Genomic DNA, 15,626 nt, shown 5'->3' with positions numbered 1-15,626 from the left:
TGATTGGCTACCTTTTCCCCCTCGCTCGGGGCGCGGGGGGCGGGGCAGGAGGACGAGGAGGAGGAGGAGGAGGAGGAGAAGGAGAAGGCGCGGCGCGGCGCGGCTGAGGCGGCCGGAGGGTCGCTCGCTCCGGCGTGGCTGAGGCACCTGGGGGGCGCGAGGCGGCGGCGGGCCCGGAGCCAGGTAAGCAGCGCCCGGGGAGGGGGCGCAATTACAGCCCCCTTCTTATCGCCCCCCCAAGAAGGAGCCTCTGATTCCCTCAAAGGGGGGGGCGAGGTTGGTCACGCACCCCACGGGCGGGGGGATAAATTCTGGCCGCTCACAGTGATTGGAAAGGGGGCGGGGCTGCTCGCCCCCTTCCCCACTCGTGACAATAGAGGGGGAGGGGGAGGGGGAGGCCTTTCGCCCCCCCTTCTGACAGGCGTGATGGGGCAGTGGGGCCTCAGTGACACCCTTCTTTCCTCTTCACACTCCCCCCCCCACACACACATTCAACAAAGACCCCTTTCAGGACTTGGCAGGGTGGGCGGTCAGATAAATAAAATGAATAAAATACATAACATGTATTATTATAAATAAAATAAATAACAGCCAGATAAATAAAATAAATGCCTCATGAAAGGGTGGGGGGAACATTTCCAGCGCACATCTTTGTAGGTGGAGAAATGTGTTTGTGTGTGTTGGGGGGAGACTGTTTTCTCCCCCAGGAGAGGGTGAGGGGCCTTTTCTTTGCCCCCCCCCCTTCACAACACGCCCTGTGCATTAGGTAGGATGGAGTAGATAGATGTATTGTGAAACAGTAGTAACGTTTGCTGCTGCTAGTAATACTAATGACTTAATTTAAAACTGTTTATATCCTTTTCTGCTGCATTAATACATAATTAAGACATAATAAGCGTAATAAGATTTTTTTTTTAAATGAAGGCCTAAGTTGTTCTTTAGTTTGCTTGAGCTTGCCCTGCGTTCCACCTCTTCCTCATCAGTAAAAAAGAAAATTGTGGGAGGAAAGCTGGTCTCTTCTTTCTCTTTTGCCACCCGCCACCCCGTGCAGGCTGTATCTATCTAAAATTATTTCTAGACCACCTTTAAGGGTGGCACTGAAATAGGGGGATATGGGGAGGGGTTTGCTTTTATTGTCAAGATGTGTTTTGTGGGGGTAGGGGGGATGGGGGGGACTCCTAGCCTTACAGGGAGGGGTTTAGGAATAACCTTTTCATCCGCTGGGGAAAGTGAGCAAGGTGACTAGATCCCACTGAGAAATGGGGATTTTTAAATCGCCGCCGCTGCCACTGCACACAAGAGAAAACGAGAAGATACAATAAGGAATGAATGTGAATGTGACACTGTTGCCTTCTAGCTTCTTCCTTGAAAGAAAAGGATTGGGATAGTGATGGTGGAGAGCCTCTACCCATCTTCTGCCTCCTCCATGTTCTGCTTGTGGACTTGCTTCCCCTGTTTCTGGCTGCTGTTGGAAACAGGACGGTAGATTAGGTGGACCTCCGGTCTGATCCAGCGGAGTAGTGTTTTATATTAAGGACTTGTTAATTCTGCAGAAATACGCCCCTCACCCTTTCCTCACCACTGCTGTGGAGGGCCCCTAAAGTACAAGTATTTTGAGCAATCTACTGTTTCCCATCACCACTACCTCCGCCAAAGTAACAGATGCAAAGGTTTCATTCATATGGAAACTGAAATATAGAAAGCAAAACAGAGAGGCTGGCTCTTCTTATACGGAGGAAAGGAATGGGTTGAGTTCTGATGTTTCTAACCTCCATAGGAGGCGCTAAATGAAGCTGGGTAGAGTTTTTATGTTTCCTACTAGGCAGGGTGTGTGTATGGGGGAGAGGGGCTATAGACCTTCCCCCACTTCAATAAAAGGCAGCATAGGGAGTGAATCTCCTTCTCATTATATGAGATGAGATGGATATGTCCCTGGAAATGAAATGGCAGGGGAACCCTGCTTCATTGCAGCAAAGGTAATGTAATGTGGATTACTTTTTCCTTCCTAGTTAGGCAGTTTGGGGTGAAAGATATCTAGCTTTTACATTGCTTGCAAAAGATTATGCTCTCTTCCCTTCCATGCTTCTCTCTTCTCATAGAATTAAGACCAGGGCTGGAAGAATCAAGTCTGGAGTTGATGTATTACCCCTCCCTGCATGCAGTGGAGCTCAGGAGGATGGGGGTGGGGAAAGTATGGACTTCAGAGATAGGAGGGCTTAAACATTCAGAGACTTGATTTCTCTCTCCTGCTTATCACTGAAATAGATTCAGCGGGAATATCTGATTTTATTTCCTATCCAAACTGCAATTGGAATAATTACCAGATAACACCTTGCCATTGAGCCACTGAAATACTGCAGCGCTTAAGGACTGAGTGAGCACATCTTCCTAAGAGGTACATGTATTCTGTTAATAAATTCCAGAGATTTGTCTCTTTTTATTAACTGTGAATCAACTGGGGTTTCTGGAAAGATTTCCTTTTGGAAGGTATTTTTTAATCGTTTATTAAAGTGACTGACTTGAATCCAAACAGTTTTAAATGCATATGTATAACTGGTTAGCTTTTTCCAAGTCCTGTTGATTACTGTCCTAAATTTTCTGGGTTAGCATATGCAGTATGATTAAGACATAGTTGTTAAGACGCTGAACTGCAGACCGGAAGGTCGGCAGACAGCAGTTCAAGACCCGAGCGCTGCGTGGCAGAGTGAGCTCCCGTCTTCAGTCCCAGCTCCTGCCAACCTAGCAGTTCGAAAGCAAGAAATTGCAAGTAGATAAATAGGTACCGCTTCAGTGGGAAAGGCAACAGCATTCCGTGCACCTCGGTGTTCAGTCATGCCACCACATGACCACGGAAGCGTCTTCGGACAGCGCTGGCTCTTCAGCTTAGAAATGGAGATGAGCACCACCCCCTCGAGTCAGACATGACTGGCTGGGGACATCTTTACCTTTTTTATAGTAAAACTTTGTGGGTGTAAGATTGTATGTTCAAGCTTGTTGGATTGTGTTTAAAAATATATATAGTGAAGAGATCAAGAAATGGATTGCACCTGAGGAAACTAACATTTGAATGTTTTATAGCATGGCCTGTCAGTACTTCCCCTTCATGGATCACTGCCTTGTTGTGGCGAAGGGGCTTGCGTAACTCAGTGAAGCCATAAACTATGCCGTGCAGGGCCACCCAAGGTGGACAGGTCATGGCGGAGAGTTCTGAACAAAATGTGGTCCACTGGAGAAGGAAATGGCAACCCACTTCAGTATTCTTGCCAAGAAACCCCCATGGAACGTATCACAAGGCTAAAAGAGATGACGCTGGAAGATGAGCCCCTCAGGTCGGAAGGTATCCAATATACTACTGGGGAAGAGCAGAGGGTATTTCCAAGTAGCACCAGAAACAGTGAAGCGACTGGGCCAAAGCCGAAAGGACACTCAGCTGTGGATGTGTCTGGTGGTGAAAAGAAAGTCCGATGCTGTAAAGAACAATATTGTTTAGGAACCTGGAATGTCAGATCAATGAATCAAGGTAAGCTGGAGGTGGTCAAACATGAGATGGCAAGATTGAACATCGACATCTTGGGAATCAGCGAACTCAAATGGACACGCATGGGCGAATTTAATTCAGGTGACCATATCTACTACTGTGGGCAAGAATCCCTTAGAAGAAATGGAGTAGCACTCATAGTTAACAAAAGGGTGAGCAAAGCAGTACTGGGGTACAATCTCAAAAACGATAGAATGATCTCAGTACGAATCCAAGGCAAACCATTCAACATCACAGTAATTCAAATCTATGCCCCAACCACCGAGGCCGAAGAAGCTGAGGTTGATGGGTTCTATGAAGACCTACAACACCTTCTAGAACTAACCCCCCAAAAAGGTGTCCTTTTCATCATAGGGGATCGGAATGCCAAAGTAGGAAGTCAAGAAATCACTGGGATAACAGGCAAGCATGGCCTTGGTGTACAAAATGAAGCAGGACAAAGGCGAATAGCTAGGCTTCAGCAGTATGTGAACCGAGAACTACCGGAAGTACAAGCGGGGTTTCGAAGAGGCAGAGGAACTAGAGATCAAATCGCCAACGTTCCCTGGATCCTGGAGAAAGCAAGAGAATTCCAGAAAAACGTGTATTTCTGCTTCATTGACTACGCTAAAGCCTTTGATTGTGTGGATCACAACAAACTGTGGCAAATTCTTAAAGTGATGGGAGTACCAGACCACCTTACCTGTCTCCTGAGAAACCTGTACAAGGGTGAAGAAGCAACAGTAAGAACCAGACATGGAACAACCGGTTGGTTCAAAATTGGGAAAGGAGTACAACAAGGCTGTATATTGTCGCCCTGCTTATTTAACTTATATGCAGAGTACATCATGAGAAACGCCGGGTTGGATGAATCACAGGTCGGAATTAAGATTGCCAGGAGAATTATCAACAACCTCAGATAGGCAGACGATACCACCCTAATGGCAGAAAGCGAAGAGGATGTAAAGAGCCTCTTGTTGAGGGTGAAAGTGGAGAGTGCCAAAGCTGGTTTGAAACTCAACATTAAGAAAACGAAGATCATGGCATCTCGCCCCATCACTTCCTGGCATGTAGAAGGGGAAGAAATGGAAGCAGTGACAGATTTTACTTTCTTGGGCTCCAAGATCACTGCAGACGGTGACTGTAGCCATGAAATTAAAAGACGCTTGATCCTTGGGAGAAAGCTATGGCAAACCTAGATAACATAATATGAAGCAGATACATCACCTTGCCGACAAAGGTCCGTATAATCAAAGCTCTTGTTTTCCCAGTAGCAACGTATGGCTATGAGAGCTGGACTATAAGGAAGGCTGAGCGCCGAAGAATTGATGCTTTTGAACTGTGGTGCTGGTGAAGACTCTTACGAGTCCCTTGGACTGCAAGGAGGTCAAATCAGTCCATCCTAAAGGAAATCAACCCTGAGTGCTCATTGGAAGGATGATACTGAAACTGAAGGTCAAATATTTTGGCCACCTAATGTGAAGAGAAAACTCCCTGGAAAAGACCCTGATGCTGGGAAGGATTGAAGGCAAAAGGAGAAGGGGACGGCAGAGGATGAGATGGCTAGATAGCATCACCGATGCAATGAATATGAACTTGAGCACACTCCGGGAGAGAGCGGAGGACAGGAAAGCCTGGCGTCCTATGGTCCATGGGGTCACGGAGAGTCGGACACGACTTAACGACTGAACAACAACAAGAACATCTGTCAGTACTTATGAATCTACAACATCTCTTGATTGTAATTAAGACTCCTGTGCGGTCAGGCTCAGTTCAAATATTTTTTGGATTACCTCCGTAGTGCCACCACCTACCACATTCTCTCCCCCTTGGCATGTTGCTTTTCACTTGGGATTTGTTTCTTTGAAGTTGCTAGATTGCTCAGATTATCAGTAATGGCCAGATGTTATCAAATAATAGTCAAACATTTAATGTGCTAATTTGAAATACTGTTTCATGCTGGGTCAGCCATCATGACTTGCTTAAGGTAATGTTTTCTGGGCTCTGGTCCTGCTGATATTTATTAATCCTTACTTCTCTACTTTGTAGCTGCAGTCTATATAGTTTTTATCCTGGGGTAGCCATATTGTAGTTTACCTGCAAACCATAAATCAGAAGCTGTCCAGAAAAAAGAGTAGAGATAGTTGTAAAGTTCAAAAACGTAATGCCTCGGAAATCTTGAGTCATGATGAACCGCAGCTTCAGACCACACATTTGGAATGATTGAAAGCTTGGCAATATCGGATAAACTTCTGGCACACATGATCAGTGGAAAGTTGTTTGCCAGTGGTTTATGCCATTGGGTTTAATTTTTTATTTACACTGTTTATACAATGCCTTTCTGCCAAAGCACAGAACACAGTTTGCAGTTTAAAATAATAGGTTATAATCTAAGAGACATGATACAAAAGGGAAAGAGAGCAGGGAGATAAGAGGTTGATAAGACATTTCAGCTGATAACTATTTCATACTGTTAAATAATAAATTTTGGAGGGGAGAAGCCAAATGTCCATTGGTCCAGGCTGAGTTGATGGAGGGAGGTCTCACTATTTTGCCTCTCCCTCTCAGGCAGCCCATACTTTCCACATGAGAGCCATCATGTAAGAATCAGCCTGATCCTGTGTTTTTGAAGCATATGATACAAGGGAACATTACAGTAAAGGGTTTCCTGTGCATAAATATTGTTACTTATTTGGCTGCCTTGATTGTTGTGATTGAGGTTGGGATGCTGGTCAGCTGACTAGCCAATTACCGTCTGTTATTTGCCCAGGCCATTGTATGGTGAACATAGTTCTCTTGACATTCATTGTTCTAACAAACTAGTGCATTAAATGTTTTCACTATTTGACAATATTTTGCCATTATTTGACTCATCAGCTGAGCAATGCTTGAAGATGTAGGGCTGTCAAATGTCAGCCCAATTGTGAATTGGTCTACCATTATGGTTCTGCCTAACCCAGCCCTAATGGATGATCAGGAGCTTAATGAGGGGACATCTTTCTCAAGCCTTTCACCTGGTGCCCACCATGTTGGGGAAGGCAGATCTAGTGGAAGGCGCAGAGAAACAGCAATTTCAATTTGGGCAGAGAGAAGCAGCAGGGCTACCATCCACAAAGTGGCCGGGATGTGCTCTTAATTTTTAAGTAGAGGGACAGTTGTAGATTTATTTATTTTTTTAGTAAATCTGTTTTGGGGTTTTGTGAACAACTTTTTTGTATTTACTTACTTTATTACATTTATACACTGCCTTATTTGCTAAAAAGCTTAAACATGCTTAAACAGTGTAGCCAGCACATGTCACAGGGTTTTTTTCAGCACCCCATAGAGGAGCACACAAATACTATATTGGTTTACTACCTAGGTTCTTTTTGCCCTTGTCACCAGCTGTCTGTTCTTCTACATCCTATGATATGTACAGAGGGCTTGGAAGGAGGAAGCGGTTTCTCTTGTTTGCATCAAATTTGGATAAGGAAAGGACAGTGAAGGACTCCTGCTGTTTCTTAACTTCTCTAAAGGAGTGTAAGTGAGAGACCAAGGGAGGATGCAAGTTCTCTTTCTCTTCAGAGAGCCACTTACCCCTGGCAAATGGAACTATGGATGCCTGGCTCCATACAGTACTCCGCATGTGAGAGTGCATTGTATGGTTCCCTCATAGCTGTACCTCTCTCTGTGCCCCCCCCCCAGCTGTTATGCTAAGTGAGGTAGAGTGGGTAGTGATAGAGCAATACGGTGGTGGCAGATAGTGATTACACTTTTGTATGCTACTTACGTTGAAAGTGTCGGGTTACTCTTATTTTAAAAAGAGGCTTCTAGCCCTCATGGTTATAGAGAAGTTTGATATCCCCCCTCCCTCCCATTAAATACAGGAGACTAGGAGTCTAAAGTGTTTTCACCTTCTGTTTCCCAAATATTTCTGTCAAAGAAAAACAAAAATAATTGATCTGTATGATTATGTGACAGTTATGTGGCATAGCATCTCCATTTAAGACTTTCAGCAGGTAGTGGGAGTAAGATTCTCTCTCTCTCTCTCTTTCTCTCCCTCTCTCTCTGAAACCCTGGAGAGCTGCTGTAAAACACTGGGGTACATGGACCAATGGTCTGGCTCGGTATAGGGTGACGTATGTTCACAAGCATCTACCTTGTCTGTGTGCTTTTCCTACATAGTCCCCCTCCTTTCCTCTGCTTGGGGAGGGACCATAGGTCAGTGGTAGAACACCTACTTTGCATGCAGAAGGCCCCAGGTTCAGTCCCTGCCATCTCCAGGTAGGGCTAATGAAGAGTCCTGCCTGAAAACCTGGAGAGCTGCTGCCAAGTCATTGTTGATAATACTGAGCTAGATGGACCAATGCTGTGATTAAGGCAACTTGCTATGTAACTGTCCCCACACCTGAGGTATGTTCAGCTTTCCAAACAGAATTTTCCAACAGTTGGATCATATCTATCTGAGGGTAGAAATTTCAGAATACTGTTGTGCAATATGTCTGCTCAGCTGCATTTTAGCATCTGCTGAGTATGAAAATGATTTGGAAATTGTCAGTTATGTGCAGTTAAAAATATGCCAATTAGCAGCGTATTTCCTTCTAATGGTACATTCTAATGTGTCCCCTAGAGTGGAAAAAGTTTCCTAGATCTATACAGTGCCTGGCAAATTGAATTTTAATGTGATACTATGTAAAGGCTAATGAATAGCTGTTGACTTTGTATTTCTCTGAATTTAAAGTTAATTGTTCAAGGCTCTATCAGTGCCAAATTGTACTAGTCCAAAAGGTTGATTTTTTCTAGTTGGCTTGAAATGGCCAATTCCTCATCAGGCATTTGGATTCCAAATAAGTGTGATAGTATAAGTATCATAAACTATTGATGAGGGCTGCAAGATTTAATCAATTTAATGGTAGGTTTAATCAACTAATGCTTTAATCACATATTAAAATTTGTCCCTCCCTTTTTAATCGGTGGAGTTAAGACTAGGCATGCTGCCATGCAGACAACACAGATGTGCCAACTACCTTCTTTCGTTGCCAAATTTATTTTCTAGGGTAAAACTTCTATATGGCTTTCCTTCTTGGAAGAAAATGCTTCATGTGTAAACATGAGTTTTCAGAGGGATGGTGAAAGCGTTCAACACAACTGAAGAGTGTGAGAACCAGAATGATTATGGCTTTCTTCTTTAGAGGAATCATAGGCAATGAACATTTTTATTCAGTGGAAACCAATTAGCACATGTAGTTTTTCTTATCTTCAGTCACAATCTACAATACCATATACAGACATTTATGTTATGCTTTTTATCAGTGGCTCCTAATCATGGCTATATGCTACCTTCTGGATCAGAGGCAGCATGCTTCCGAATATCAGTTGTTATCCTGCTTGTGGGCTTCCAATGGGCTTCTGGTTGGCAACTGTGGGAAATAGGATGCTAGCCTTCTCTACAACCTGATGCCCTTCAGATGTTTTAGACTACAGCACCCAGTATTCCTGACCATTGGCCATGCTGGCTGGGGCTGATAGCAGTTGAAGTCCAAAACATCTGGAGGGCACCAGGCTGGGGAAGGCTGACATAGGACTTCGGTCTGATCCAACAGGGCTCTTTTTATTTTCTGCATCTTTGAGAACAGGTTGATTCTGCCATATTTCCATAGTCTATTGTAGGACTGTTGTACCATGTACTCATCCTTCAGTTGTGCGTAGTGCTTTTGCCATCCCTCCCAAAATTCATGTGCTTGCATGAAATATATTTTCTGTGTTTAGACATGCATTTTGAGTGGATAATATTCCTACTCTTGAAGTGATTAACTAATATTGGTCTCTAAATTAGTGCTGAAAATACTTTTAACAAGCTAGCGCCTTTCCTCCTCTCTTTTGATGAAACAACCCCTTGCAAGAAGAGCAAGGATTCTCAGTGTCTGTATATGGAGGAGGAAAAATAAGAAGTCCTGAACTAATCCACAGGGCTCATTGTGGAGAATAGCACAAAGATCAAGCTGTGCGGAAGCAGAATGGGATTAGATTTGGCAGCAGTTCTGTATTAAAATATATTCAGAAACAAAAGCAAACAATGGGAACTACTTGAATATGTTCACGAAATGAGACCTTTGAGTTCCGTAATGGTTTGTGGTAGTCTATACATCCTTTTATTCTAAGTAGCAGTACCTGTAGAGGACTGAATAAGAGTAGGTGAGGTTTGGTTGACTGAACTTGAATGAGAAGGTCCAGTACTAGCATTCACAAATAATAAGCTACTTTGAGATGTTAACAATACAATTTAATAATTCTATTTTTATCTTTAGATTGCTTAATAAAAGAAGATTGCCTGTCAGCATGGGGTCTGTTTGGGAATGTGGCTAGTCAACCTGCTTTAACAACCTAGTGCAACTTTTATAGTGATATGAAACATAAGGCCAAGATGAAGTACCTTATTAGTGCTTTGGGAGTGGAAGTGTTCTGTTGGACTATGCTAAGTTCTCTGAATACAAAGAGTCATTCGGTCTCTGAAGAACCTTAGGACGAAAAGTTGAAAAGCTGACCATGGTGCACAGATATCCAGCAATGTCTACTAAATAACCTGGAGACTCCCATGATCACTGCAGAAGGATGGCTGCCAGCTGGATGATCCATTGTCTATGGCCTTTGGCTGTTTTGGTAGGATGTACAGGTGGCCACAGCCTGTTCTCATGTGAGCCCATCATCTTGAGGATGTGCCAGGATCTTCCTTACAATACCACATTTATGCCTAACCTCTTGAATCATTACGATCAGCAAACAGCAGCTCTAGCAATGGAGGTAAGCATTTATTTTCCCCTCTAAAATATACATATTATAGCATTAACTTCTGGTAGAATTAGCTTTATTACTGGAGAATTGCAGAGAAAGTTTAATATAATCAGGACTTTCACTACATCTGGTTATAATAATAAAACGTAGAAGAACACAGATGCATTTATTTATCTTAATGCTCTTGAGGGCACGTCACACATTAGTAACATCCTACACAGAAAAAATGAAAAAAGCCTGTGGGGTGGTCATATGTGACTATATGCATATGGGATTCACAAGTTGTTGTTTCGCAAAGTGCTTTTCATGTAAAATGTATGATACACAGCTTTGAGGATTCCTTAAGATAAAAATCTGCAAGTTCTTTGCATGGAATAGATAAATATGGCTTGTATATTTGTATATTGTATATACCATAGCAGGACCAAGTCTGGTACCAGTTTTATGACATGTTTGTATTTGGAAAGCATCCAACAAAATTTTTGCCTCTTGTTTTTGTCAGTGCAGAATCACCAGTGTGACCAGTCTAGGAACTTCAGCCCCCATTATTACTTACAGGGGTCCACAAATTATGTCCAGGCTTAGGAGCCAAATGTTATCTTCTACTCAGCGAGAATATAGTAAAAGGGCTTCTGTCCACATACAGAGTGCCTTTCCCTTCCACCTTTTCCAGCCAGGCCCCCATCCCAGAATTAAAGAGAAGGGATAATAATGCAGATGGCATTGCTCCCTGTAGGCATGAGTCCCTTGCAGGTCTCCTTCGGAAAATTAAATATTGTCCCTACTTCCCAGGCAAGCCCCAGCACAGCAAGCATTTGTATTCAAAACCAGGAAAGCAGTCTTTCCTTCTGTCCCAAAGAAATCCAATCCAGATTTTTCTTCTCTGCAGCAGCTCCTCTTTACAACCCAGTCTCTATCCCCCCCCCCCCCAATCTTAAACAGGCTTTGTTCTTTCTGGTGTGGAAAAGGGGAGTGAGAGAGAAGCCAGTTGCAAGTGGAGCTGTGGAACTGAGAGAGAATGCAGAGGGAAGGAAGGTGGCATCAGTCAGTCAATTTGCAAAGCAAATCTTTGCCATTCTTTAAAAAAAAATGTACCTGAAATTGGAATGAAGTGGCAGAAGCTTGTTGACTAGGAGGTATTTGGAAAGAATATATTCTCAGGGTTTGGGGTGGAGGCTGGAGCTGCTAGGATTCTTTAGGACTTGCTCCTGCTGCTGATTACCAGGATGAGGATAGTGCAGGGGGAGGGAACAGAAGGCGTTCTGTGTGGGAAGCAACTTTGCACATGGAGAGGGAGAGAAACTAAAATGTAATACTGAGCTGCACCAGAGAGAAGTTGAAAATGGTGTGGCCAGCACTCTATCAACCCACCAATCAGAACTGCAGTATTCCCCAGAGATGGAAAAAAGCCTCACTGATGCTAGCAGCCTAATTTAACTCCTGAAATATATCCTCCCTGCCTGAGCATTTTTGCTTCCTGAGATCAAAGACTTCTTAACCTTGGTTGTAGTAGGCTGATCACTTGGCTTTGGTTGCCCTCAGTGACATCAGCATGTATCTGGTGATATGGCTTCATGATATGGTTGAGATCACTGCAAGAGACCAAAATGAGGGCATTCCAGTGTAGATTAGATTTGAATTTTATATGCCACTCTTCCCCATATGCCCAATAACAGCTCACAATATGCATGCAACAGCAAAAATAATTCATTCAAAAAGAACATATAGCAACAACTGTAGGCTATATATATATATATATATATATATATATATATATTGAACTTTTCTCTGCTTTTTTTTAGTAAGCTTGTTGTAATGGAATATGCTTTGTATAAATAATTTGAGAGGTATTTTGCACCCTTGAAATGTATGTCTTCCTTCTTTCTCTTGAGACTTAGTTTCTAAAAAATAAAATCCTCGTTGTGTCTTCAAAAGATAATATCGCTCTGAAAATAAATGGAGTCTTAGTTATGAAATTACTACCAGGGCTGTAGAATTTGCTACAATAGCATGATGGTACCTTGTCATGCAGAGTTCACAGGGTTTTAGAAACCCATCCAATATTGGGTGGTCTGATTCTACAATTCCAGCATGGGCTGGACTGCTTCTTGCATCTCAGGCTGCAAGCCTTATTCTTCTTCGTACGTGACACAGCTCTATACTGCAGTGGGAGCAGACCTTCCAAAGGGGCAGGATTATTTCTAACTGGATTACTCTTCTGGCATAGACTCCACCACCTTGACTGATGGAGATGTAGCACCTGCTGGCAGAGCTACTGCTGACATTGCTATAGTTTTGTCCTCCAAATCATAATCACCACTCAGAGCTGCTAGAAGGCATCTCATTTACTTGAGAAAAGGTGCTTTTTGGCTCCTTGATATAAATTCTAGACTGGAAGGACTAGTCCAATTGAGCTGTCCAAACTGTATAAGCAGAGCAACAAGGAGCTGTCCAACACTGGTCAGTACTATGAAGATAGTTATCAACTTCCAAATAAAAATCCATATATGTTTAAACATTCACCCATGTCTAGGAAGAGGCTGTTAAATCTTTTGGAGCAGCTGCGTGGCTTCTATTCCCACTTTCTTTTCAAAATAGTATTTTCCTTGTTTTTTAGAATAGTTGGTTAAAGTCTGTTCCACTTCTTTGCTCAGATTTTTCCCCACATTGCACCATATCCAGCAAGGAATTATAGTGGGAGAACCTGCTCTCACTCAGTGTCCAATAAGAAAAATGGTAATTGAGAAATGCAGTAAACAAATTTGCACACAAATATGGGAGGTAAATAATGTACATTAAAACACAACTAGAAATATGGGTTGTTGTTGTTGTTCAGTCGTTCAGTCGTGTCCGACTCTTCGTGACCCCATGGACCATAGCACGCCAGGCCTTCCTGTCCTGCGCTCTCTCCCGGAGCATGCTCAAGTTCATATTCATTGCATCCGTGATGCTATCTAGCCATCTCATCCTCTGCCGTCCCCTTCTCCTTTTGCCTTCAGTCTTTCCCAGCATCAGGGTCTTTTCCAGGGAGTTTTCTCTTCGCATTAGGTGGCCAAAATATTGGAGCTTCAGCTTCAGTATCTGTCCTTCCAATGAGCACTCAGGGTTGATTTCCTTTAGGATGGACTGATTTGACCTCCTTGCAGTCCAGGGGACTCGTAAGAGTCTTCTCCAGCACCACAGTTCGAAAGCATCAATTCTTCGGCGCTCAGCCTTCCTTATAGTCCAGCTCTCACAGCCATACATTACTACTGGGAAAACCATAGCTTTGATTAGACGGACCTTTGTCGGCAAGGTGATGTCTCTGCTTCTTACTATGCTGTCTAGGTTTGCCATAGCTTTCCTCCCAAGGAGCAAGGGTCTTTTAATTTCATGGCTACAGTCACCGTCTGCGGTGATCTTGGAGCCCAAGAAAGTAAAATCTGTCACTGCTTCCATTTCTTCCCCTTCTATATGCCAGGAAGTGATGGGGCCAGATGCCATGATCTTAGTTTTTTGAATGTTGAGTTTCAAACCAGCTTTTAAACTCTCCTCTTTCACCCTCAACAAGAGGCTCTTTAGATCCTCTTCGCTTTCTGCCATTAGAGTGGTATCGTCTGCATATCGGAGGTTATTGATAATTCTCCCAGCAATCTTAATTCCGACCTCTGATTCATCCAACCCGGCATTTCTCATGATGTACTCTGCATATAAGTTAAATAAGCAGGGTGACAATATGCAGCCTTGTTGTACTCCTTTCCCAATTTTGAACCAATCAGTTGTTCCATGTCTGGTTCTTACTGTTGCTTCTTGACCCTCGTACAGGTTTCTCAGGAGACAGGTAAGGTACCGGGATTTTTTAAAAGGTCTTGAGGGACTGAACTTTGTAGCTAAACATGGCTGTTTTACTCCAATAATGTATTTTTAAGTTAGCCAGTTCTGTGCTTTAATTTATGCATACTGGCTTTGTTTTTTAGGGTCAGCCAGACAGATGGCATAGTATTATGGCTAATTCAAAATGTCTGAGAGGCTTAACAGGGGGATTACTATGTTGAAAAAGGTGAAACACACACACAGATTTCTAAGTAGCCTATTGGATCCCTTCATAAAAAGTAAAGTTAATCTGCTCATATCTCTTAATTTGCTAGTGTTGCATCTGAAATTACAGAAAAGTGTGCTGGTGGTGTACTTGAAGTATTTCTGCCAAAACCTGAAATAGATGGTGCTCACAGTGTGAGTTTTATCCAACCCTTCATCTTTACTGTGTTTTAACAAGAAACTTTTATACATAATATGATAGCTGCAAAATAGCAAAGAATTGGTAAGGGAAATATTTGAGTTATTCAGCAAGTGTCAAACTGGAGGAGTGTGGAACAGGGAGCCAAACGGGCATAAAATTGCCAGGGCATAGCCCTGCATCTTTAAAAATTGCATAGAAAACCTTTAAAGCCTTATGTGGTCTAGGTCCAAGGTACCTTAGGGAGCGCCTTCTCCTATGTCCCAGTCCGCCACCTAAGGTCCTCTGAAGGCTCTCTGCTGCGGCTGCCTAATGTGAGGCTGGCAGCCACGCGCAAAGGGACCTTCTCTTTTGCCACCCCTCAGTTGTGGAATGACCTGCCGGTTGAAATGCGCCTTGCTGACCTCCTTGAAGGTTCTTAAGCAGGCATTAAAGACGCTGTTATTCTGGTAGGCCTTCCCTTTTTAGAACTTTGATGCCTTTTGCTGACTTTTGTAGATTATTTTTTTAAGCAGTGCTATTTTAAGCTGTGTTTTATTGTTGAATTTTTTAAACAAATTGTTTTTAGTGCAAAGTTGTTTTTAGTTATATGTTGTTTGTCTGTATGTTTTATGTAAATGTTTTTTAAACTTTGTGTATCGCATTTTAATATTTTAACTTTTCTAAACCGCTCCGAGAGCTTCGGCTGTGGTGCGGTATAGAAATATAATAAATAATAATAAAATAATAATAAAATAATAATAGAAAAGGAAATTCCACCCAATGCACTTTCTTCTATTGTAACATTATGGGGGGATTTTCTCCTTATGCAACTCGGAAAAATCACACCCTCTCAAGGGCTGAAAATAGAAACTCTATGGGGCAGTAAGGCCCGATAGGCAGAGTAGCAAGGTCTCAGCTTCATAGACTGGTGAAGTAAAATCTGCTGTGGGTGAAGGGAAGCAATACAAATCCTGGGTTGGGTTGCTTCAAGTATTTTGTCAGTTGCAAACACCAAGGTTCTCCTTTCTCTTTCTCTGTAGCAATGGCAGCTGTGCCTCTTGAGAGGTGTAGTTGTTGCCACTGCTGGGAAAGACAGATGGGCTACTGCATTCTACATTATTTTTCAAGGGTAGCCCCACA

At 43.0% G+C, this 15,626-nt stretch overlaps 1 protein-coding gene across 1 annotated transcript in view; it reads left to right on the top strand.

Moving 5' to 3' along the window:
- Positions 1 to 74: 74 nt before the first annotated feature.
- Positions 75 to 15,626, top strand: part of FZD3 (frizzled class receptor 3) — a 45,667-nt gene continuing 30,115 nt past the window's right edge. The window contains exons 1-2 of the mRNA XM_084833127.1: positions 75 to 183; positions 9,805 to 10,297. Of these exons, the coding sequence (XP_084689253.1) occupies positions 10,109 to 10,297 (189 nt within the window). The 5' untranslated portion in view covers positions 75 to 183; positions 9,805 to 10,108. The remainder of the gene's footprint in view (positions 184 to 9,804; positions 10,298 to 15,626) is intronic.

Source organism: Heloderma suspectum, chromosome 1, assembly GCF_057233095.1.
Source record: "Heloderma suspectum isolate Gila_16-S chromosome 1, 16-S_ref, whole genome shotgun sequence".
NCBI classification, from domain to species: Eukaryota; Metazoa; Chordata; class Lepidosauria; order Squamata; family Helodermatidae; genus Heloderma; species Heloderma suspectum.
This window is presented reverse-complemented; position numbering and strand designations above follow the sequence as displayed.